General features: G+C 38.5%; 1 protein-coding gene across 6 annotated transcripts in view; it reads left to right on the top strand.

Annotated features, from left to right (window-relative positions):
* Positions 1–5140, top strand: part of STS (steroid sulfatase) — a 327127-nt gene extending 321987 nt beyond the window's left edge. For all 6 annotated transcript variants that reach the window (XM_066599916.1, XM_066599920.1, XM_066599915.1 and 3 more), the window contains one exon: positions 2190–5140. In XM_066599916.1, the coding sequence (XP_066456013.1) occupies positions 2190–2584 (395 nt within the window). In that variant the 3' untranslated portion in view covers positions 2585–5140. The remainder of the gene's footprint in view (positions 1–2189) is intronic.
* The last annotated feature ends 19778 nt before the right edge of the window (positions 5141–24918 follow it).

Consider the following 24918-nt stretch of genomic DNA (forward strand, 5'->3'; position numbering starts at 1 on the left):
GCTGCCTGGGATTGGCTGAGCACTTAGCCAGTCAGATACAGCCCTTTCAGCAGGAGCAGATTTTAAATCCCCGCCTGTTGAAAGAAATTCAGAGCAGTGCAGGGAGAAGACGTGTCTGGACGCGCCTGAGCCCTAACAGCTGTAGAGAGGGGAGTATATTTTTTTTATTTTTAACACATTATAGGGATGATTTTTTAGGCAAAAGCTTGTATTTAAAGCCCTTCCCAAAAATCCCTGCAGGGCTTTCCGGCAGTCCGTTGCTTTCAATGGGGCTGCGGAAGCTCCAGTCCCATTGAAAGCAATGGGAGAACATTGCGATCCTCTGCCACAGCTGTGACGGCGGTGGCAGGGGAATTCTTCAGCCCAACGAGGGGCCTCCTTGTCACTGACCACTGTGACAGATCTGTCACAGTGTTCAATGACAAAGGGACTCTGCGCGCAGATGAAGAAATCCTCTGCTACAGCTGTCACAGGGAAGTCCCCTTGTCACGGAACACTGGGGAATATTGACACACACCACGGACATATGGTGCACGCATGTCCTATGTTTTGCAGGTACGTGCATTTGCACGCCTGTGAAACACGGACATGTGTACACACCATAGGGAACCAATTGTTCTAATAGACGCACGGTTTTGTGCGCACCTATGTACGCACACGCTCGTCTGAAGGCACCTTTAGGATAATCATATTCTGACTGGATACAATGACACATGGACATGGCATGTTCAAATAAAAATCTAAGGTGTCGCCAAGGACAGTTTGATCTAAAAGCATCGTCCAGTACAGTATTCAGATTTTCATGTATTGTTGCTGCTTGATTTACAGCGTTATATAGTTATATCTTATGATTTAGTTCTTACACAGTGAAATGTATTAAGGTAAATAGTCCAACAAGTTATCTATAGACATAAATGGCGTCTCCTTGAAATCTTTTCAGATCTGTTATAAATATTCTAATGTCCTTTACGGATGTTCTCTTACATCTTTGTATTGCATTTTAACATTTCTCTTGTGCTGAATGTCTGAATTTCTGAATGTTTTAAACATTAACACAAGTGTCTTTCCTTGCCTCAAATCATTTAAATAGCTAATGTATTTTTATGCAACACATGTAATTCAGATCTCTTTTGCGGTGTTCATTTTGTATTCATTGCGGTCTCCCTTCTGCTTGGTGTACAGTATATTTCATAGCTCATATTTCACGCCTTTGATTTCTAACTACAGAAGGAAAAAAGTATAACCATCATTAAATGTCATTGGCACAGTATATGTTGGCATACTAGTAATAATGATATAGTGGATGCTTTTCCCTAGTAGCCATTTAATAAAAAAACTACTGAAAGTAGAATTTTATTTTCATTTAACATCAATTTATTTTCAACATGAAGTAACTCATGATGTTCATTACATTTTTGTTATAGCTCATTTTCTTAAAGTAAAATCTATTCATTCTATTAATGGAAGAATGTAAAAGCAGCCTATTTAGAGAAAAATTGAAAAGGCCTTTTAAAGACTATATCCACATTCACGAGCAAATTTTTTTGTGTGTCTAAAATGAAAGAAAATAACTGCAAATCATCTTGATTAAAAATTTCCACTGTTTTGTGTCTATAGCCACTATTCAGCCCTGTTTGTTTCCATGGTAACAGACAACAAAACAAACCCTGTGTAGTCTGATCTTATAGTTATATTGCTTTCATCTGCTTCTCTGTAAAGGGCAGATGGAAGGCAATATGAATCGTGTCCATTGCTTGTTAAGAGCTTTGAAACACTAGTAAGGGTGCTTTCACATTTCAGAAGATTCTGTATATCTTTTATATGGATTTGTACCATGGATTTGCAGTAACATTGGAGCAGCAGTCACGTATGTTCATTGGTTTCCAATGAAACTGCCAAAGATAGCTGAGCACTTGTACTTCGCTATTTCCATCGGCCCGCTGAAATGAATGGAGCAGCACTGCACTTGTGCAACCGGTGCTCCATTCAATATCCACATAATTGCAAGTGGGTGCAGTGAGCCTACAGTGATGAGAAGAGAGGGACACGGGAACCCCCATTCTTCGGATCAGTGGTCATACCCCTACTAATTTAAACTTTTGTCACCTATCTTGTGGATAGATGAGAAACCTCAATTGTAGTACAACCCCTTTAACGATTTTTAAATGTCACCTTTTTTGTCATTTTAGGTTCATCTATTTGGAAGGCGTTTTTCTTTTCTCCTATCTTTTATCCAGAAGAATCTGAAGGCTGTTTCAATAGTCATGTCTGCCCCTGTTTTGGACATCTTATCACTCAGTACGATCCTCCATTACTTTTTGATCTGTCCAAAGACCCAGGCGAAAAGAATCCTCTCACTCCACATACTGAACCTAATTTCTATAATATTCTTAGAACAATAGAAGAAGCAACAATGAATCATAGACGAAGTATTCCAGTGACAGATAATCAGTTATCGGTGAAGAATGTCATTTGGAAACCATGGCTTCAGGCCTGCTGCTCATCCTGGCTTGAGTTTTGTTACTGTGACTATGATGAAGAGAATTGGTCTTGGATTGATCCACCTAAATATAAAAATAAGTAAGAATGTGAAGTCAATCTTAAATATTGGATTTTATGTCCCTCAGAAACAAAGTTAAAGCATTATTTCCTTTGCTTCCTCAGATGTATGGATTACATGCTTTGTAGGTGGTGGTTTGATTTAAAAAACACACCTTAGGCTGTAACCTACACATTTCATCATATTTTCCTATTCTTGTTGAGACCCTTTAATATACATCAGTTTTACGATACTGCATGCTCTTTTTATGCATTTGCCCTGCAGCATGTGCACTTATATTTTGTTACCATCCTTCTGTCAGGGATATAATTCACTTTGGCACATCAGATGCTAAGACATACATCAGTGTTCTATAAATGTGTGTGATGTTTTAGAGCAAAATATTACTTTGTTTCTGCTACACTAAACCGGAAAACAATCTTCCAGATGTCTTTTATATTTCAGGAAGAAAGTCAAGTTTGACCAAAGTAATGAACAAATTAAGGCTCAGCATGTATTCAAATATTTTTTTATATAAAAATTTTGATTTTTGCATAACAAAGACTGTTGTAGCAGTAAATATGTAATTGTCATTCTTTTACTCTCACAAAGTTGAAAACACACTGGTGCATATCAAACATCAAGTAAGCATATGTTGCACTTTTCTTTCAATAGAAACAATAGGAATTTATACTGTTCATTGAATTTTCTGATATGTACAGATGTGGCAAATTTTAACTTTACTTTTAATGCACTATGATAACTTTCTGTGCCACCGTTTTTCCATTTTTTACCCCTTCGATTGCATACATTGGGTTTTATGTTATGACACGATACAAATGGTTTTCTATTAGCTTTAGGTTAAGAAAAGCTTGTTAACCTAAACCTAAAGTTGTCACATTCAAATGAAACCGTTTCAGATGAAACTTCCCTAAATCTATGGGGCAGTAGGATTTTTCTAAAGATGGTTATAGGTAATTGGTTGAATAGAATTGCATACTCATATGGAGTCTGATAGGTCTGTACTTCTTACAGAAACCCTTAAGATTTTTTCATGTTATCATTTTTAAATAGGCTGTTATCTATCAAATTTATTTTGAGACATGCTAATCCAATCTAGAAGCTAACATTGCTATGGCTCCTCACTCTGGCATTAGAATCTAGTATGGTGGCACTTTGAGGTTAAGAGGGCCTGGGAGCAAGAAATGGTAACTAAATCAAACACTAGGGGTTATAATTTTTAATTTTATTTTACTCTTGTCTTGGCTTGCTCTGGAGTCTGAATTTATTTTGGGCCTGGTCTGGGGTCTAAATTTGTTTAGAGGGTCCAGTTTAAGTTCTGAATTTACTAAGGGGGTCTGGTCTGAGAGAAAATTTTAATTTTAAGGTTTGCTCTGAATTAATTTTGGAATCTGAGTCTGTATTCATTTCAGGATATGTTCTTGGATCTGAATTAATTTTGAAGCCTTGTCTGTGGTTTGCATTACTGTAAGGTCTGAAGTTAGATTTTATTTTGGGGCCTAGTCTAGTCTATATTCATTTTGTAGTCTTATCTGAGGTCTGTATTTATTTAAGCATTTGTCTTTGGTCTAAATTAATTTTGGGGTCTATTATTGGATCTTATTACCTTGTCCACATTTTGAATTTAAGTATGTGGCTTGTGTTTTTGGCTGAAACAGCCATTGCGAGTAGTGCATCACAGCAGGGGGTTGGCAGCTAGTTAAAAGAATCTGCGTGAAAGAAAAGCACTGCAGTACAAAGACAGAAATAACCTGATAAGAGTGAGGGTGCTTTCAGATGAAACAATTATTCAAAAAATCGTTCAAGTGAGTAAAAGTGAATAATAATTGTTCGCTTTCCACTCGTTCATTTTATGCAAACATTAAAATCATTGTTGGCTCATTCACTTATTCATTTTAAATAGCGCTCGTTCAATCGTTCTCATTTAATTACACAGAAAATGTGAAAGGCTGAAAGATTTTGCTTACATGGTTAGCTACACTGATTGCTGGTTGCCCACAATGGGATTTGGAATCTGATGGGTGGCAGAGGAGGGCAGCAGCAGGCAGCTCAGGAATGCCATTTTAGTTACATTTCTGGGTGAGCCCTTGGTTGAATATATATTCTTGAACTTGCTACTAATCAATGTATCTGTTGTGGGGATACTTTACCTCTTAATCATATACTGACTTATGTCGTTTGCTGGAGGTGATTTATGGCAACATGCTATGCATATACACTATGGTCATCACATGGGCACAGCAATTTTCCCCCATAAACACTGGATGGTGGCCAGTTGTTGTTGAATGGTTGAAATCCAAGAACATACTTAACAAGAACCTGTAAGCCCCAACATAGCAATTATAGGGGCTGATGATTTCAAATTGACAGAAAATAGGAACCTCAGGACTCTCCAATATTTATATGTACAGCAAATGTTGTAATATATGGAAAAAGTATAGTACAATACATTAAAGATAAGAAAAAAGTTTACCAATGACATTATACTAATAGATCCCCAAAATGAAACCAAATTCTAAAAAGTAAATAAAAACAAAATGCCACAAAATCAAACACTTTATTACAATATTGTTTTTATAAAATTAATAGAGATGAGCGAACGTACTCGTAACGAGTACTTACGCACCCGAGTACCGCCATTTTCGAGTACTTCAGTACTCGGGCGTAAAGATTCGGGGGGCGCCGGGGGGCGGGGAGAGGCGCGGCGGTGCGGGGGGGAGCAGCGGGGAACAGGGGGGAGCCCTCTCTCTCTCCCTCTCCCCCACACTCCCCACTGCTACTCCCCGTGCCGCCACGGCGCCCCCCGAATCTTTACGCCCGAGTACTGCAGTACTCGAAAATGGCGGTACTCGGGTGCGTAAGTACTCGTTACGAGTACGTTCGCTCATCTCTAAAAATTAACTAAACAGTACTATTTATTAATAAATGATAAACATTTGGTATCCCTATAATCCTAACAAGCCATACAATGATTTTAATTGAGATGCACAGTGAACAACAGAAAAATGGCAGTTCCTTTTTTACACATTCTTATTAGAGAATATTCTGGTAATTCAAAAATTTGATAAATTAAATTATTTTAAAAAACATGGGTACTTGGATTAGGATGAACTTGATTTATTTTGGATTGATTGCATAATGAAGGACCTTATGATAATTGGTATCCCAAAATAAGTGGTACCATATAACCTATTTGATTTTAAAAGAGTTTATGGTGATAGGACTGTGGTCTAGCCATCTGTTTACCTGAATGTTCAGTTACATAAGCATCTCTTCAATGTAATCCCTGTTAAGAAATGTGACCACAGTCCCACCTATGTAGGCTGATATTACTATAAGCACATGTAGGGGCTCTAAGTGAATGTTGATTCACAGTTACTGCAGTTATATTAACTTTGAAGATGACCATTGTCTAACTCAGACCTAAAGGCAGCAGTATCTTTTAGGACCAAAGCATCGTGGTTGGGGTAACAAATTGTGGCATGTCTTATCTTTTCATGTTCCTCGGAATGCATTACCCATTGTTTTCAAGTGAAAAGGGATGGGAGACGAAGTTACTGAAGTAATGGAAGGCTTTTTTGACATAAAAATGCCTTGCATTCTAGTGAAAACGCAAGTTGGGAGACATGATATTGGGCCGAGTTTCTTGGCCTGATATCGTACTCGCCCGTATGTAGGTAGCATATAGTTCACATCAAGCCACACCACAGGAATTATTTGATAGGCAATCTGCCTTAGCAGTCCTGGGGGATTTCATAAAGCTCCCGTCTGTCATGGCAACTGCACGGTACCCTACTATCTCATCGCAGAGGGACATTCAGGACCCCCGAACATCAATAGAGGCATTTAAATGCTGCTGTCAGATTTTTCCATGCGCGGGTGTCGTCTGTAAGAAACAGCTGGCACCCACATTGCATTGTATCAGTATCAACCTCCGATCCACCTTCCATAGAAACCCTGAACCTCCAGTACATAAATGTACTTCCTGCAGCATTAAGGGGTTAAATATAGCAGAACTCAAGAAAACCAAAAATCCTCTTGGAATCTGATATATTATGTGAGGGTAGCACAATGAAGCTCCAAATTCAGAAGATGCTCTGTCGTGTCTTGAAGTCACGTGTCCTGAAATCTGAAGGAAATTGCTTGAAAGTGTTGAGTCAACATGTTTACTGTTTCCTCAGCATCATATGAAAATATACTACTGGATAATTTTGTCAACTGAATGCCTGTGTAAAAGGAATATTTGTGTGATAATTGTACGGCAATCCTTTGAACAGTATCCACAGAAAACCTGACACTCAATGATCCTACTCAGATAAATTATTCTTTATTGAAAGCAATTAACAGAAAACATACTGTAACATTTTTAGTTTGATATCGGCATAAATAGCTTGGTGGCAGCTTAAAGAAAACCTGTCACCTGTTGAAGTTAAGCTGCCTGACTTGGGAACTGAGCAATCTAAACAGAATCGTACACATATGTTTACACATGGATCTCAGCCAATTATTTCTTAACAGGCAAAGTTTTTACCATGAGTCATTAATTTTAACCATGATTCACCAATTATTATCTATTAAACACAATTGTTTCAGCCCATTTGTGCTCTATAATAACTTGTAAATGTTCTTGCAATTGGATAATAAAATAATTTTGCATAAAATAAAGCCATCATTATACATGAAATTCTTAATGCCAATATCTTAGGCTAAGAAGGAACAACTTTTGTGAATGTTCTTCGCCATCTCAAAGTTGTATTGCATTCTTTAAGAGAAATAAAATAATTGGATAGAGGTTCTTTACTAACCTTTGAAGATCTGTTATTATTTTGCCAATTGAGGTTTAAAGATATTGTTTATACCATATAGGGCTGAGAAAATATCTGTTTTTTTTTTTTTAGCACTTGTATCTGGAGGTAAGATTTAAATGAAAACCCATTTTTAGTTGACATCAACAATGTACTATTTATACAGTATATTTTTGTCCAGAAAAATGATGCATAAACCCTGTAATAGCCATCGATATGCAGTATAATCTAAAAAAATCACATGTATAGTCATATTTTATTGCATTTTGTTTCTGTCAAAAGTTTTATATAGTAAAGTGTGTGTGGGGGATAAGGTTTTCTACAGTGTGCTTAAATGGATTGTGTCAAGTTTAACATTTATCTCCTATTTCACTGCTCGCAATATCTGGCAGTCACACTTAAATGAATCAAGTGGCAATAAAGATACTTGAGTATTATTCCACTCGTGTGGAGGTACATGGGATCCATATTCTCATAATCAGTGAGGGTCCTATTACTTTATTTTAATATACATCAAATTGGTTCAAAATGTTAGAAAATTGATAATATTTGATATTTATGATTGACTTTTACACACAGGAGCATAGTGCACTTATCAGCGTGAAATCTATTGGCTCATTAGGACTAAATGAATTTGTAAGGACTGTGGATGGGGAACCACTGTGTCAACCTACCGGGTAGGTGAAGATCTGATCCAGCACGGCTGACAGCCAACCCCAGCATGGGAGGTAAGATACCATATGAACAGCCCCGTGTATAGATGAAAACTAGGGAAGGTATCTTGCCCTGAACTGATAACCAGGAGAGAGAGAACCCTGCCTACAAGCAGAGCACTTGGATGACCCCACGGTCTTTTTCTAGGCGCTGACTTATCATGGCGGGCCAGAACACCCATAGGACAAAGATAGAACAACACTGGGGAGTAAAGAAAGAAAGGAGGAACAACCAGACTAGGATAAACAGAGAAGCGGACAATGGAAACATCAGACTACCAAGTACATGAACGAAGAACACAGAGCACAAGCAAAACGCAAGATAGCAAAGGTAATTGCCGAAGTAGCGGCTGGATATGAAGTGAAGGGCACAGACTCTCATCAACACTAGAGAAATGTCTGAAAGGCCCAGGGCAGCTATATAAGGCGGTGAGTGGAAAAGCTGCATCAGCTGCACAGGAGGTCTGAAGCTTTATAGCTTCCCTAAGAGTGCTGGAAGAAAGCGAACACAAGCTCAGTGAACAGACAGAATGGGATGACACCCATGTTTGCCAGACACAGAAGCAAAATACCGTGTCTGAACAGTGCACCTAACATAAATGTTTAACTTAATATATTTATTCTTTTTCCAATAGTTTGTATATCAATATTATAGGTCTAATGAAAGACTTAAGAAATGCACTTATCTATTCATCACATGACCAGCACAGATTTTCATCCACTGAATTGCAAACAAGGGTTTTGAAAACTGAAGCATTAACTTATAAAGTATACATCAAAACTATTTGTATAGTGTTTAAAAAAGTGGTGGTCCTTAGAATTAATCACTGCTGATGACTAGTGTACCTCTCATTTGTGAGTAGGGTTGCCACGTTTGTCACGAAAAAATACCGGCCATGGTAAAAAAAGAGGCGTGTCTTGGGAGTGGGTTTTGGGTGTGGCTTATCACAGCTTCTTTTTCTCCTTTATCTCCTGGATCCCGTCCAGCGGCTGTGCGCATGCACGGGATCCAGGCCAGCGTGTTTTCGCGAGTAGATGACGTTTAGTGTGATTCGCACTAAACGTCATCTACTCGCGAGAACACGCTGCAGTCTGCAGACGCTCTAATTGCATACAATCTACAGGGGTGCATCATCAGCAAAGTCTGCTGCGTGACGCTACCCTGCATCATGGGCTGCCTGCAGACTATTACAGGCCAGTATTTTTGTCGCAGCCTGCTGCAGTCCCCGGGGCCCAACAAAAATAACGGCCTTTAATATGGCCGGTAAAAAAAAATACCTGCACCAGCCAGGCCGGTCATTGACCGGTCGGGTGGCGCCCATATTTGTCATGTAACAATTGCATATAATAACTTATTTTAAAATTGTCCTAGTGCAGGGTGCAGTAAGAGTCTAAATTCATCAAATCATTCACACAAACGGAGTTAAGAGAACTGTAAATATATATGTGTATTTATATGTGTGCGTATATGTATGTGTATATATATATATATATATATATATATATATGTGTGTGTGTGTGTGTGTGTGTGTGTGTGTGTCAGCCCTCACTGACTGACTGACTCGCCACTAATTCTCTAATTTTCCGATGTCGTACAAATGTGGAATTTGGCATGACCATTCTTTAGGTCCTAAATAGGAAAAGTACATGGGTCAAAACTTGATTGCAAATACTGAAAGGCTGTAAAGTACATAAGAAAGCGAGCATGAACTGCAGGCATCGAGCATGCCATTAAGGCTAAGAAAGGGCTGCAACCTCCAATTTGGGGTTAAATTTAAATAAAAAAGGGCATTACCTTTAAGGGTAAAAGGTGAGGAGAATGGGAGGGGTAGCACATTCTGCAGAGGGACATCGGTACATGCAGTCTGAGGAGAATCTAACGCTTCTCTATGTGTATACATATTTTATTCCTTGGTTTCTCTGAAGTAACCATGACTTAATAAAAATGTTCAATGCTAGCAACAGGTAAGCACCTGTATCAAATTAACTCGTGTAAAGCTGGGTATATCCGATACTAATTAATATAAAGACCCTTTATCATTTTAACATTTTACTTTGCATACTTGTAGTCATATGCTGACACTAAGGAAATTAGGTTCCTTAACAAAATTCAAGCAAAGGTAAGCATGGACACATCTGTAGTTTACAAAACACTGGCAGTAGCTCTATGTAATGAATGTACATTGTATGAATAGGATCAGATGCTTAATTAATTCTCTGTTAGACCAACTGAGTTCATTATTAACAAACATGAAATAAGTGATTTTTAGTAATACAAAAATTTGAAAATTAATTGAACATACACTGATGTATCAAGTCATGTAATAGCAGTATGTGAATTGATTACCTCTGGTGGTGGCTAGGGAATGCCACACCTGTATATAATGTGAGGTGTTACCTTGTGAACGAGGTTGAATACTGGCTAGTGCGCTCATGGCAAGGCAACGTGAATTTTCAAAGTTCGAATAAACTCCGATAATGGGTGCCAGATGGTTGGGACAGTCCATTTCCGAACATTGTGCAGGCATTTAACTTTTCTTGTTCCAAAGTGTAAGGTTTGTACCAGAAATACATTATTGAAGGCATTGCCAATCACAGTGGTGCAGTTGCCACCTGACCAAAGGAGCTTAATGATTGCGACCAGCGGCATCTACCCAGAATTGTCCATACAAATAGATAAGCGACTCTGGACAAAATCACATTTGCAGTCAATGCAAGAAGCTTCACATGCATATCTCGCAGGTTCCTGCAGCATACTTTGGTGGGTCTTCTGTTTGACGTATCCCATGAAGCTAGAGTGCCTCTGTTAACACCACAACACCAGCACAATGCCTCACCTAGACTTGTCACTTGTGACTAGGAATATTGATGGAATGTTTCCTCTATACTGTTACAACTTGCTGGTCTCTGTGCAATTCTTCAAAGTACTTCACCAGCAACTTCAACATCAATAGGTAATGCCTCCTTTGTTTCTTGTTTCTCTTATTGCCTACCTGAATCTTGTGCACTAATCTGTTCTCATGTAAATATGCTGAAAACCCCTTCTGAAATGCTGGGCACTGGGAGTCTCACTTCCATCAAATTTGCTGTTCACTGCCTGTTGTCAAGTGAAGGCTATTATAGTCAAGTGAAGAGATAAACAAAATGGATAACAGGAGGTGGAGGTGGGTGATGTTACATGCTGTCTGCTAATCTTAAAGTATTTTAATGAAAGAATGCCTCTACCATCGACTTTTATTCTTGGTAAAATCACCACCTACTTACAGGTCACACCAGTGTCCTAGCTGTTTCATACCGTTTCCACCTATGCTATGATGTAAAAATTTTAGACAGGTAGTTAAAAAAAATGTTTGAGAAGTCCGAAGTATTGAAAATCTTGCAGCCTTGTGTGTCTGGCTGAATTTTTGATCTGACTTACAAATACTGCATCAGGGTGCCTTCAGATGAGAGTGGTTTACATGCTGCTACAGCAACGTGTAAACCACGCTGCTGACATGCAGGAATTCTGCGGTGAAAGAGTTGCTTCATACTCCACGGAGCAGCCCGTTCGCATGTCCGTGCTGCTAGCAGAGTGCTGCCGCTGCTACCATAGTAGCCTGTGGTCAGCACCATGGACAGCACCTCAGCACGGAGCTGACAGGCTAGTCGGCACTCGCTGTCCTACCTTTTTTAACCAGTGCAGATTCTGCGCTGGTAAAAAAAAAAGCTCTGTATGAGTGCTTACATAGCAACCTATTGGTTGCTATAGAAGCGTGGTTTACACATTGTTGTAGCAGTGTGTAAACCACGCTCATCTGAATGCACCCTCAGGGTCATAGCCATATATGGCTGATTTTTAAAGATAATATATAAAGGTTATTATACAGTATAAATATCTAATCTAAATCCAAAGAAATTTATTTGAAATTTTTTCTTCTCACATTTATATTTCATCAACCATTAGGACTTATTCTTTATTTTACGGTAGTCTTTTACTTTAAGATTGCCATTAGATACATTGATCTCGATATGTGTTGTATAAATAAGTCAAAATTTTATTCATATTTTGTACAGAATCATTCAAGAATTAGTCAAGCACAACAAATAGTTACGCTTGCATTGGTCATATAATAGTGAAGGTCCAAAAATATTTTTAATTTTAAGTTCATTAATGCAGGTTCTGTTTAGTTTTACAAAGTTACTAGTTCTTTATATTTATATTCAACTTTTTATAGAGTAAAGATGCTGTCAATCACTTTAAGAGTTAAACTAGCCTATAGGAGATTTCCATGACTACTATATTGATGGCCTATCTTCCATTGGGAAAAAAAAATCACTATTATTTTTATATACGGCTTACTGCAGTTTCATAAGAGGCGCTCTTTACACAGCCAAAATCATGAAAGAATCTTAAAATCATGTCTACCACAGTCACGCATGGTGGACAGTCTATGCAAGTTTTGAAATGTACAAATGTGTCATCCTGAACCCAACATATCTCTCTCCTGCTAATGCTACTGGAGAGCTGAAGTAATTAATTGTACACCAATTCCTTCATTAGACAGATGACATCTGCAGGGCATATTAATATACACAACAGCTAAAGTCATTGTGTTAAAAGACCATGCAAAATCTGTTCCTGACTCAAACTTTTTTTCATCAAAATTTCACTTTCAAATTGCAATCTCCCAATCACCCTACATGGGACATGAGTTTTATTGCTATTCTGCTTTACCAAATGGTACAGTTCTATGCTTTACCACTGGAGGTCACCTCACTACAGCAGTACCTAAAGCACCATACATTAGTGGGTGGTGAGCCCCGATTATATCCTTTTATCACCAGCTGTAGTATCCATGCGCTAACAGTTTAACTTGTGACCGCGACTGAATGTTTAATCACCTGTTAGCCATGTTCACTACATATTGTTAAGAACAAGTGCTAAGTCTACCAAACTACTCTAAAGTAATGGATGGATTCTTAATAAAGTCCAACACAGAGATGACCAGAAAATTGCACAAAAAATCTGCTCCATCTTTATCGGTTAACACACAAGTTTCTAAATCCAAAGTCCACCTCGCTGCCAAATACAAACTTCCTCGAAGACTCTTGTCCATCTATGTACTGTGATGGCACAGGGAGAGCACAGCCTATCTCTACCCCACCAGTCACTCCCCCTGGACTTTGTTCTGGACTCGCATCAGCACGTAGTGACGCAGGAGGTCTCCTGCTTGCTTAGGCCTATGTTTGAAAAGTGTTTCAACCTCTTGCATATCTTGATTAACTCCATTTCTCATATCACAAACCTTACTCATAGGGTGGGGGAACTAAAAACTGATAGTTCAATGTGAAACATTAGCTTCCAAAACTGAGACAACTGTCTCCTAACATGATACCACAATTTATCAACTACTGGGTCATATTGATGACGTAGAGAACAGAAGTCACAAAAGCAACCGTAGATTCATGGGTATCCTGAAATGTATGAAAGGGGAAGATCTCTACACATTTGTGGCCAAAGATCTGTTATAAGCATTGGGTCTAACTCTCCCACAAGATCCTCCACTCACTAATCGGTCACATCGTCTCAGGAACCTGATTCCGGAAAACAATCAGCAACCTCGACCTGCAATTGCCAAAATGCAGGAAAGGAAGACATCTTACACACCTATCGCTAACAATGCTCAGTGACAGTACATGGATCAAAAATTCTTGTTTTCCATGACTTCTCAGTGGCAGTGAAAAAAGGGGAGGCTGTTTGCTTCCATATGCAGCCACCTTTTTGATCAAAAGATAAACTCAGTGATAATGTTCAATCCCTCACATTTACAGAGACAGATGCAGCAGAAACCCATTTTCTTCCCAACAATGCAGCTGGTTAACTGAGCCATCATGGCAATATGCCCTAAAAATTTCAAGATAATTGCACTGCTGCATAATAATGCCCACTGACTTTGTGTTTTGTCTTTCTCACATGTTTGTTTCTCTTCAGGAACCTTTAATATGTTGATGTTCTATCTGATACTTTTTCTTTCTAATTCTCTAAGGATATGTGGACTCTCGGTCCCCTGTTATTTCTGTTTGATCGGGCCTGCTTGCTGGGAAAGAACCAATGGGATTTATGCAATTACCTCATTACCAACTCAACTGCCAAGGACAGGAATAGGATGACTACTCTATCCTCACACATCACACAGCCTAGCAAACTTACCCCTACATTTTTTTTTTCTTTTCAAGAATGTGGGTGGCCTGGATTCTGTATAAATTTTATCTTCACCAATTGCTAGTAAAAAGATAAAGGCTATTGGCAACCTTTCTAATTATATCATACCTGGCGCAGATGGTCTGTTCGCAGGAATTTTATGAGGCCCACACAATTGTGTTACTGAAACTAAACAAAGATATGACAAATATCCTCTCATAAGCCAATTTTATTGATCAATGTAGACTATAAACTTTTGACAGTAATCCTGGTAGGTAGATTACAAACCTTTTTACTTAACCTACTTTTTTACACATAATTTGGTTGCCCCCAGAGGCATCACTCTACTATGGGCGACACAAAAATGGTTGCTGCTACAGTTTTGGACAAATGAACCAAATTTCCCATAACCATGCTTCTCGGCCTGGATGCTGAGAGAGCCTTCCATTAAATCTCTTGTCGATTTCTAAATACCTCCTTGTATTATAGGGTCTTTGGGATATTTTTCTTCAATTTCTATTTAATATGCAAAGCAATACAACCACGTGACTGAATAACTTATTATCGAATCCTATTGTGCTAAATAGGGGGCCTGTTAGGGTTGTCCGATATCATATTTCATTTAATTTAGAATTAGATTCCCTATTAGGATATTTACAGAGCTGGCGACTTTTTCAGCGTATTTTTCAGTTTGGAAGACTCTTACGTACGACTATTGCCTTTGCTAATGACCTATTACTTGTTGTCAGTAGGCCTCAGGATACCTTGAGTATGTTACTTGCTGAAATACAGAAAACAAGAGTATTGATGTTTCTTAATATAGATAAATTGGAGGCGTTGCTTTTTTGTGTATATTTTCTATTATAATCATTTTAGAATACAAGAGCCCTCATATTTGTATAACACAAGAATGCAATTACTTTTTTTAGGAGGTGGGTGGAATAAAGGGGTGGCAGGGGGAATGATAGATAAAGTTTAAATAACTCAAAATTGTACCACTTTAGCAGAAAATTTTAATGAATAATTTAAGAATTGTTCAGGGAAGCATTTTACGCCAGTGGTCCCATATTTTTCTAAAAGCAGGGTGAGATCTGTTTGCCCAACTGTTGAAATCAAATCTGCATATCTCATTCACTGTTAGATAGAAAGTGGAGTAGGCTTGAGCGATTAAGGGTAATTAAAGCTTTTGCAGCTGCAATCAGATTGTTATGAGATTTGTCTTAAGAGGAGAATATACATTGGAGAGTTTACCTAATGTTACTACCTCGAGAGTCATAGCTAAGAAAGGTACAGATATCTCATTGGTTGATATCTGTTCAATTTGCATTCAAAAAGGAGCAATAAGTGGGTACATCCACCAGATATGTAAAAGCGAGCTCACCTGGCTTCTACAATGCCAACATTTCTTTGTCAGATAATTTATATACAAAAACCATTCAGGAGTCTTATACCACCTAGTAAGTAATTTGTAATGGTTCTTTTGTATGCATCCTGATGCATCTTGAAAAGCCATGGGAATGATGGATAATAACATTTCGTGTGGTGCAGAGTGTTAAGGCAGCAGTATGTAGTCCTAAGCTCTTGCTTACAAGTTCAATCCCTGCATGGTTCAGGTAGCCGCCTCAAGGTTGACATTTCATTTGTTTCATTTTTATGCTTCAGCAAGGCCATCTTGCAAGGCTGACTGGCACCAAATAACCCTGCAAGTGTTTTTTTAGAAAAATTAGCTATTTATTCCAAATGGATTGGGTTAACACTTTCCTATACTAAGAAACACGCATTCAACATTTCTTTGTCACACAAGCGCCATTGATTCATATCTTTCTAACCTATATTAAATCCCAAGTGTCTGAACTTGGACTGGCAATAAGAACATGAACCTAGCAGAGAGGGATTGTCCTCTATCTTTATGAACATTTATTAAGAACTTTGAAATTTCATTTGAGCTCTAATTTGAAAATACTTAATTAGCCTTTGGGGTCTAAAGTAATCCATCTATAGGGATGACCCTGTATGGATTAAGAGGTTCAACAACATAAAGGTTCCTGATGAGTCGGTAGCACGACTGAAACGCGTCAAACCTGCTGAACCATAATTTGTGAGAATTATCCTAAACTAAATTTCTTTAGGACCATATAGAACCACCTACATCATAATTTCTAGAATCCTTCTTAAACCAACTTTTCTAGAATCCCAATGGTGTTAAAATAATTTGATCATAACAATACTGTTTTACTGACTTAAACCACAAATAAAATATCATCATTGGGATATAATCAATACAGTATTGTGATGTCCATACAGAATTAGCATGGGGAATCGGAGACTTTTATTAACAAAGATTTACATCTGTCTCTGTCCCCTGCCTGTAAATAGTTGGGGACATTAACCAACTAAGACCTACACTTGCCTCATATCCCTGCTATATAATTTATGGGGATTTGAACAGAAGTGCTTTATAATTAGCCACTTTGTTTGCTGTTTGAGGGCACCATACTACTATACTGGGTCTTGTGGCTTTTGTAGTTCCTCTCTACACTTCATGTGACTACAATTTTAGCCAAAGGAGACTGGAACCAGGAGTCCCTTTTGGTTTTGTCACATGAAAATAGAGATCATACACCTCTTATTTGACCTATACTTGGAAGGTCGGGATCTCTTATGTGAATTCTGGTAGGTTCCACCAATGAGCGGTCATAGTGGGTTATAATAGTGATTTTATCACTTAATTAATGTTGTTGGTCTTGAAGCCTACTGAATTTAAGTATTATAATTAATAAAAGTTATATTTTAAGGGATCAATTCAGTGAAGGTATATACACAAACAGCATCTAAAAAAACCTAGCATTTCCCCCAATAAAACAAGACCTCATACATAAGTGTGTGTAGATCTTCTACTCATGACATCTGGCATCAAAAGTGACTTGGTATCATGGAATTGTTAATTTTAAACAAGCTTTTATCATGTTCTCACTAACTTTATTGCTTTTAACTGTATCGAAAATATAAAACTTTGAATACAGTCATTTTGTTCAAAGCACTTGGTAGATGAAAATTGTACAGATATATTGTATTGTCAGAATTATTTAGGAGCAGGCCAGTGAAACACTTTGAATAAAAAGAAAAATGGATGACCTTCCTCTTTATGCACCACTTACTGAGCTCAGAGCGAAGACTTTAAAGATGATTGTAAGATTTGATGCTGCAAATAGCTCAGAAAATAAACTTTCAGCTTAATTCAACACTCAAGGTCACTACAGCTATACTATCAAAAAGCTATACACGTATAATAAGAAACAGCTCGACCCCTGATAGCATGAATCCGTGAAGGATGAAAAAATTGCATAAGGCTATTCATAGGTAATTGCTTTTTGCCCATTTCCTTTTTGTTTTATTAATGGAATTGTTCTTTAAAACTTGATAAGTTGGGAGTTTGTATAGGGTTAAGAAAAACAACTTGTCATCAAGTGCAATGTGCCAATTGCCCTATGGTAGTCCATCTTATGCTGCTATCTTACATTATGTATTGGAAGTCATTTGATTAATGTTCCTGTCCAAATAACTGCTTAAGCTCTGGGGAGATTGTTAGAGCAGGATGTTCAGATACTAACACCTTACTGTCTAGCAAAGATGAAAGGGACAGTAAATCGGTGTCATGTCATCATTCACTTTGTTTTCTCTTTCTTTTTGAGGCACATAGCCAGACACATCAAGAGACTTTTTCCTATAATTATAATACACATATCTTTTTTTACATGTAGCATTTTCTATAGACTTCTGCTATGATACTTTCTGGTGATAAAAGGAGTTCCTTACTGCAGTGTTAAGATTTATGTCTGCGAACAACAGCCCTCTTTAATTATCTCTCAATGAGATTCAGTCAGGAGAGGTGATCCCTAGCAGCTAGATTGCATTGTGCCCTTTCGCAAAATTAATGACAATGACAGAAGCCTTTCTAGAATACATAGGATGCTGCAGTGATATCTACCTTTTGACTACTGCAGATATTTAGCCTAGCCTATTAATTTTAAGTACCCAGTATTATAACAGCCATTCCTGGTGCTTGAAGAAATTTTCTTAAAGGCACCTTACTTATTTCAACAAGTCTTATTCGTGGATAGCAAGAAAGGATTGTGATAGACAGAATCACTTCATCAGCCATTCTCGATGCACAACTTAAAAAAATACACACGTGGCATATTTTGATGCTCTAGAGAAAATTTGAATAATAACCCCATCACACAAGAGAGCGTACGTGAACGTCTCCTGGGGGCAGCAGGTATGTGGAATGAGCCTGGGAGCTGAACCCACTCCATATTCGAAGAGTGTTGGCTTCCTTTCACAGCCAACACCCAGCCACAATGGCCGTGATTGTACATAACTCTGATTACAGCGTTTACCATTTAGATGCCAATGTCAATTCTGACATCAGCACTTAAATGGTCTGAAAGAGTGAGGGGGCTCTTTTTCTTCCAAATGCCTACTCCTGCAATGAGATCACGGGATGCCATTTGGGTATTGTAGTAGCCTGGGGCCTTGTGAAGGCTTCCAAGGCTGCCATGTAATTCTGCCTCTTAAGCAATGCCTGTAGCCAGGGTTAATAGAATTTATGCGGAAATACAGTACTAAAGTATTACTGTACATTATAGAAGTCATAAAATATACTCTAGTTCAAGCTTCCTATGTGAACTAAAAAAGTAAAAAGTGAAATAGAGTTTTTTACAATTACAAATATATTAAGTTTAATTTTTTCCCCCTATTTTTACTATAAGAAAACAGAACAACAAACAGTATTTGTATCTCCACATCTATAAAAAGTCCATTCTATTAAAATAATATATTTATCCTGCACGGTAAATGTCATCACAAAAAAAGATGGTGCCAGAATTGTGTTTCTTTTGGTCACCCTTAAATAAATGTGATCATCAAGTTGCGAGATACTACAGGCTATCCTATAAAATGGCAAGTCTTCACACAACCCCATCAATAGAAAAATGTAAATAATTATGGCTGTCAAAAGATGGCAGCAGAAAGTTTTTTTCCATTCCACACAATTTAGAAATTTTAAAAGGTTTTTCATTCTGTTATATGGTATGCAGCAGTTGTTAAATTCATAGTCCAGTTCTGCCCAAATGCGTCCTGACATATCCTCTGTCATCAATTCCACTGCAGTGGCGATGCACTGTTTTATCGCTAGATCGTTTAGTGTCACCACAACGCCTAAATCAAAGATCTTTGAGATGCATTAAAAATAGAGATGAGCGAACGTACTCGGATAAGCACTACTCGTCCGAGTAATGTGCTTTATCCGAGTACCTCCCCGCTCGTGCTGAAAGATTCGGGACGCGCTGCGGAGCGGGGAGCTGCAGGGGAGAGCGGGGAGGAACGGAGGGGAGATCTTTCTCTCCTTCTCTCCCGCCCGCTCTGCCCCGCTCCCCGCTGCGACTCACCTGTCAGCAGCGGAGCGCCCCGAATCTTTCAAGACGAGTACAGCGGTACTCGGATAAGGCACATTACTCGGACGAGTAGTGCTTATCCGAGTACGTTCGCTCATCTCTAATTAAAAACTAAAAATTATTTTCATGTCATTCTGTTTTTGTAAGTCAAGTAATGTTTGAATAAATCGCCTTTACTTTTACGCCATTCTCTTTGAATCACCCTGTACGGAATATATGTCAACAATTAGTTAAGAAACAATACAAAAACATAGATGTTAACACCTCCTCTCAAAAGAAAATCAAAAGCTTTTCCACATGTACATTAATGACCAATCCAAAGTTCATAGGATCCTATCTCTATAATTCCCATTTATCATGTGAAGGGGAAGGGGGTGTCTATGTTCAGTTCAGCTTTTTACATATTTCTCATATTGAGCCATTAAGATCCTCCTGGATGTGGCAGCCAATGGCTGCTTCATTTGACTGACTGGGGTTAGGGGGACTGCTATTCTTCTGAAAGGTGAGGGAGGGCCAGATGTGGGAACTTCACTTAACAGACATTTAAGATATATCTTGGGAGACCCCCTTTAAGGGTGTGTTCACACGTCGCTGATTTGCTGTTGATATCGGCGCAGATTTCACCCTTTCAATTGAATTCTAAATGAAGGGATGAAATCTGCTTAGGATTTGCACAAAAATCTGAACAAAATTGGCAGCAATTCAGCTGTGTGTGAATGCACCCTAATAGGTTTTTCAATTAAAAACATTTGTACCCTCTCAGGGTGGGGGATAAATGTTTGATCACTATGGGTCCAACCACTGGACGCAGACTATGGGCTCTTTATGAAGTTCCAATGCACAAACTATCTCTTGTACCTTCTAACAGTTACCATAACTAATTTTTAATGTAGTGAAATAATATGTTAATTAGAGATCATGCCCACGAGCGTTGCGGGATACGCCAGTGGATTTACGCCGTGGAGTAACACGATTAAAAACAAAAAGCGCCTGCTGGTGATCATGGATTTCCGAGGTCTCCATTACTGCACTATTAATGGAGACCTCCTGCAGCGTAAATCCATGGTAAATAGAACATGCCGCGATTTATTTCCCGCTGCGGAAATCCATGGTCGAAGTCTGCATCTGAGCATTGGCAGGCAGAAAGGTTCTATTAAACCTAAGAGCTGCGAAATTCACATGCTGATCTCCGCTGCAGGAAATGTGGTAGAAATCTGTTCGAGGGCATTCACCCTTAAAATATGAATACCTGCGGATTTTGATGCAGAACTGAAAATGACTTAAAAGCTGCCTACAATACCGCAACAAAATCCGCAGTTTGACCTGTAGATTTTGGAATTCCCCAGATGTGGATTTGACTGTATTTTGTGGGCTAATTCCGTCCCATGTGAAAGGTCTCATACGGTTCTTCGCTTGCATAATTAAAGTTGAAAGCTCCTGCACATGCACTCCAAAATGTATAAGAAATAGCAAATAAAGTGATGTATTTGAGAATACTCCTCTCCACATAGGAAAGATCATAATAAAGTGTAGTTTACGGAGAGGTCAGAGGAAGATTATTAGAAGTCTAACATTGTAATGAATAGATAGCCATCTCTAGCTGTATCAAATATGTTTCAATGGTGCATCCAGTGATTAGATTTAAGAGGTCACATCACTGAGTGTTTTAGAAGTGTGCCACCTATGACATCTTGTACACTACTTCATAGGCTTAAGTGGGTGAAAGCACAACCCTACAATCCATTTCACACTCCCTTAAAGTCTTAAGTGGATAATAAAGTAATAGAAAGAAGAAATACAGATGAATGTGAATCACAAGTCCAGTTCTGTCTCTTATTTACCTAGTATCTTGAGACCCAGAGGCATGTTTTATAGCAGATCGTTGCTGTCACCTACAAGAGCTATTTTCAAAAGAACAGGATGGTCAGAGTTCACAGATATTTATTAAATTCTCATTGCAAAGCCACTTTTTCTGTAATCTAACAATAAAATACTTTACCTCGGCTACTGTGCAGTTACCCTCCACTATTGTTTTCCCAGACCAATTTGTAATGTTACCTTGTCAGACTATTCTATTTGACTGTTCTGTAAAGACTATGGTCAAACCTGGTGTAAATTTCTGATGTGGACATACACTCAAATCTAGATTTAAAGCTATTTTTTCCACTGCAGGGCACATATAGTATTGCATGACCAGGGACAGATTAAGACTGCCTATAGTATGTAGAAATTCAGTTTTGATGAGGTCCACCAGACGCTAAGATGTTTCTGAAGTCTATAAACTATATGCCAAAACAAACTTTTTAAGCAGTTTTCTCCCAGACTTATTTTACTATTTATTTTTCTTCTGCCAATGTTAGCTATAGGTCAATGGAAGTTCTGAAATTCACTACAAACAGGGTTTATTATCATGGCGGTTTTGAGTAGTGGCATTTTTGCAGCAAGTTCTATGCATAGCTTTCGTCATGCATTTTCCCATAGGCTTCTTTTATAGAACTGCAAAGACACATGAAAAAATAATCAATAGGAAAAGTGAAACCAGCTCATCCACCACATTTTTTCCATCTGCTTTTATGAGGCTAAGTTCACACAGGTGAATCACACCCCCATATTTCACTCTTCACCATGTTAGTTCCCCGCGGATGCGAGGCGTTTTTATGTCAAAACAGCCTCATATCACTTCGAGGATCGCAGAGTTTCTCCTATTGTTGTCAATGGGAGACGTCGTATTGCGTGCACCCAGCACAATGCTGTCACTGGCCCCATTGAAAACAATGGGCAGTGCGATCCGAGAGCACACACAAAGATAGAACCTGCCATGATCTGTTTACTGCATCACATCATGGTGCCATGCAGGAAAGCACTGCTCATGTGTATGACCCTATTCAAAAGAATGAGGTTTATATTTGTGCAAGATTTGTTCATCTCGCAACGCACGACTCTCGCACAATTTTCTCACGTGTGCGAAGGCAGTCCAAGGATGTTTTTAAGGATGTTATAATAAAGTTTTGTTTTTAACTTCATATAAGTGCTAGATGAAATTATGCGTTTTGGACATGAAAAAGGTATGAGCTATAATAATCTGCATTCAGAAAACACCAGAAAAAAAGCTTATTAACTACATAGAAACTATATTATATGTGAAGGAAGCCTAAAGGTGTTTTTTTTTCACATAGGAAAGGAGTATTTAGCTACTTAATGTAAAGGTCCACTTATCTGGGTCTTCCAGGAGGTAAAGGTTAAGCAGACCCAAATATCGATGAGAGAAATAACTCCGCATTAACAAAATACCACAGTCCAACACAAACTCACCAATTTTGTAGAGGATAAAATCTCCCCAGTCGAATCAAACAAATACCACAATAAAGAACAAAATATATTTAGAATGCTTTATACAGCATTAGGCTAGGTGCACACTGGTCATACGAGCAAATTGCACCTGAGAGACTCAGATGCAACTCACATTGGGAGAGTACATGGACAAAGACAAACCATTTCTGACTTATTTCCCAATTCAATGTGACCCATTATCTGTACAAGTCTATCGAAAAACAAACTAAGATCTTTTAGGTTGAATAAAACCCCAAAATAATGTGGTTGCATAGATATACACACCCTAAAGCTAATAGTTTGCTGATGTACCCTTTGACTTTATGACTGCATTCAGCCTTTTTTGGGGCAGCTGTATGTCAGCATGGCACATCTTGACTTGGCAATCTTTGCATACTCTTCCTTGCTAAATCACCCCTAATCTGTCAGATTGTGAAGGCATCTCATGTGTACAGCCCTCTTTAGGGCAACCTACAGATATTCAATGGGATTAAGGTCTGGGCTCTAGCTGAGTCATTCTAAAACTTCTGGCGAAGTTGTTATTTTATTGATTTGGAGGTATGCTCTGGGTCGTTGGCGTGCTAAAGGTGAAATTCCACTTCATCTTAAGCCATTTAGTAGAGGCTTAAATCCCCACATACAAGTGTAATTATACATGACCCTCTCCATGTGCTTCCTGGTCACATGATTATGACAATATCATGCTACTGCAAGAACTTTGACCTTTGCTATTGTCTGTCCCTATGTGTACAGATGAGGAATTAGCGAATCACATTTAAACGTATATGAAATAGTAGTCAGAACTTCACTGCCATTATGTAAAATGATTGTGATTTATCCCATATAAACCACATTTTAGTTTTTTTTTCCACCCTAAAAATTCAGTTTGTTTTTTAATGGAATTGTACAGTTGATGGGACACGTTGAAGGTAGAAATAAATCTAAAATGATTCATCTGTGTAAAATTTTTAACTTGAAAACAACGTAACAGGAGTGTGTAGACTTTTTATATCCACTGTATAAATTGTTCAAAAAGCACTCTGTTTCCCGTTAAAAGTATGCTAATAATTTAAAATTAAGTCAGATCTGTGATTTTAACCCATGCAGCTTTGCAAAATATCAAGCATATTTCTTTGTTGAGTAATTTGTGGTGATAATCACTGCCTTTAGATGGGTTGTTAATAGAGATGAGCGAGCATATTCGCTAAGGACAATTGCTCAATCGAGCATTGTCCTTAGCGAGTATCTCCCCGCTCGGGAGAAAACGTTCGGCTGCCGGCGCAGGTGACAGGTGAGTTGCGGCAGTCAGCAGGGGGGAGCGGGGCGGAGAGAGGGAGAGAGAGATCTCCCCTCCATTCCTCCCCGCTCTCCCACGCAGCTCCCTGCCGCCGCAGGCAGCCGAATCTTTGCTCCCGAGCGGGCAGGTACTCGTTAAGGGCAATGCTTGATCGAGTAATTGCCCTTAGTGAGTATGCTCGCTCATCTCTTGTTGTTAACTCTCTCAATTTTGCATAGTTGAGAGATTTTTCTATAATCCAACATATTTGTCTATACTCACTATTGTAAACTGTCAAAGAAACAATTGAATATGACCATCTGTCAACAGCAACAGAATGGCTATCCAGTAAATCTGCATGATTTCCAATAGACGTAGTATGTATGGCTCTATCTTTTATCCACTGAGGATAGTTACGAGCAGATAATTTACCCAGAACCTTATTCTGTTCACTTTGAAGCTCACTAGTTGAACTGTTAAATTTGGCTCCGAGGAGTTCACCTGTGGGAACACTTTTTGAACTTTTTTGAATGTGGATGGGGTGACACAAAGAAGCACAGAGAAGCATATAGCCTGCAGTTTTTTTTATGGAATAGA

The sequence above is a fragment of the Eleutherodactylus coqui genome, chromosome 4 (genome assembly GCF_035609145.1).
Source record: "Eleutherodactylus coqui strain aEleCoq1 chromosome 4, aEleCoq1.hap1, whole genome shotgun sequence".
Lineage (NCBI taxonomy): Eukaryota > Metazoa > Chordata > Amphibia > Anura > Eleutherodactylidae > Eleutherodactylus > Eleutherodactylus coqui.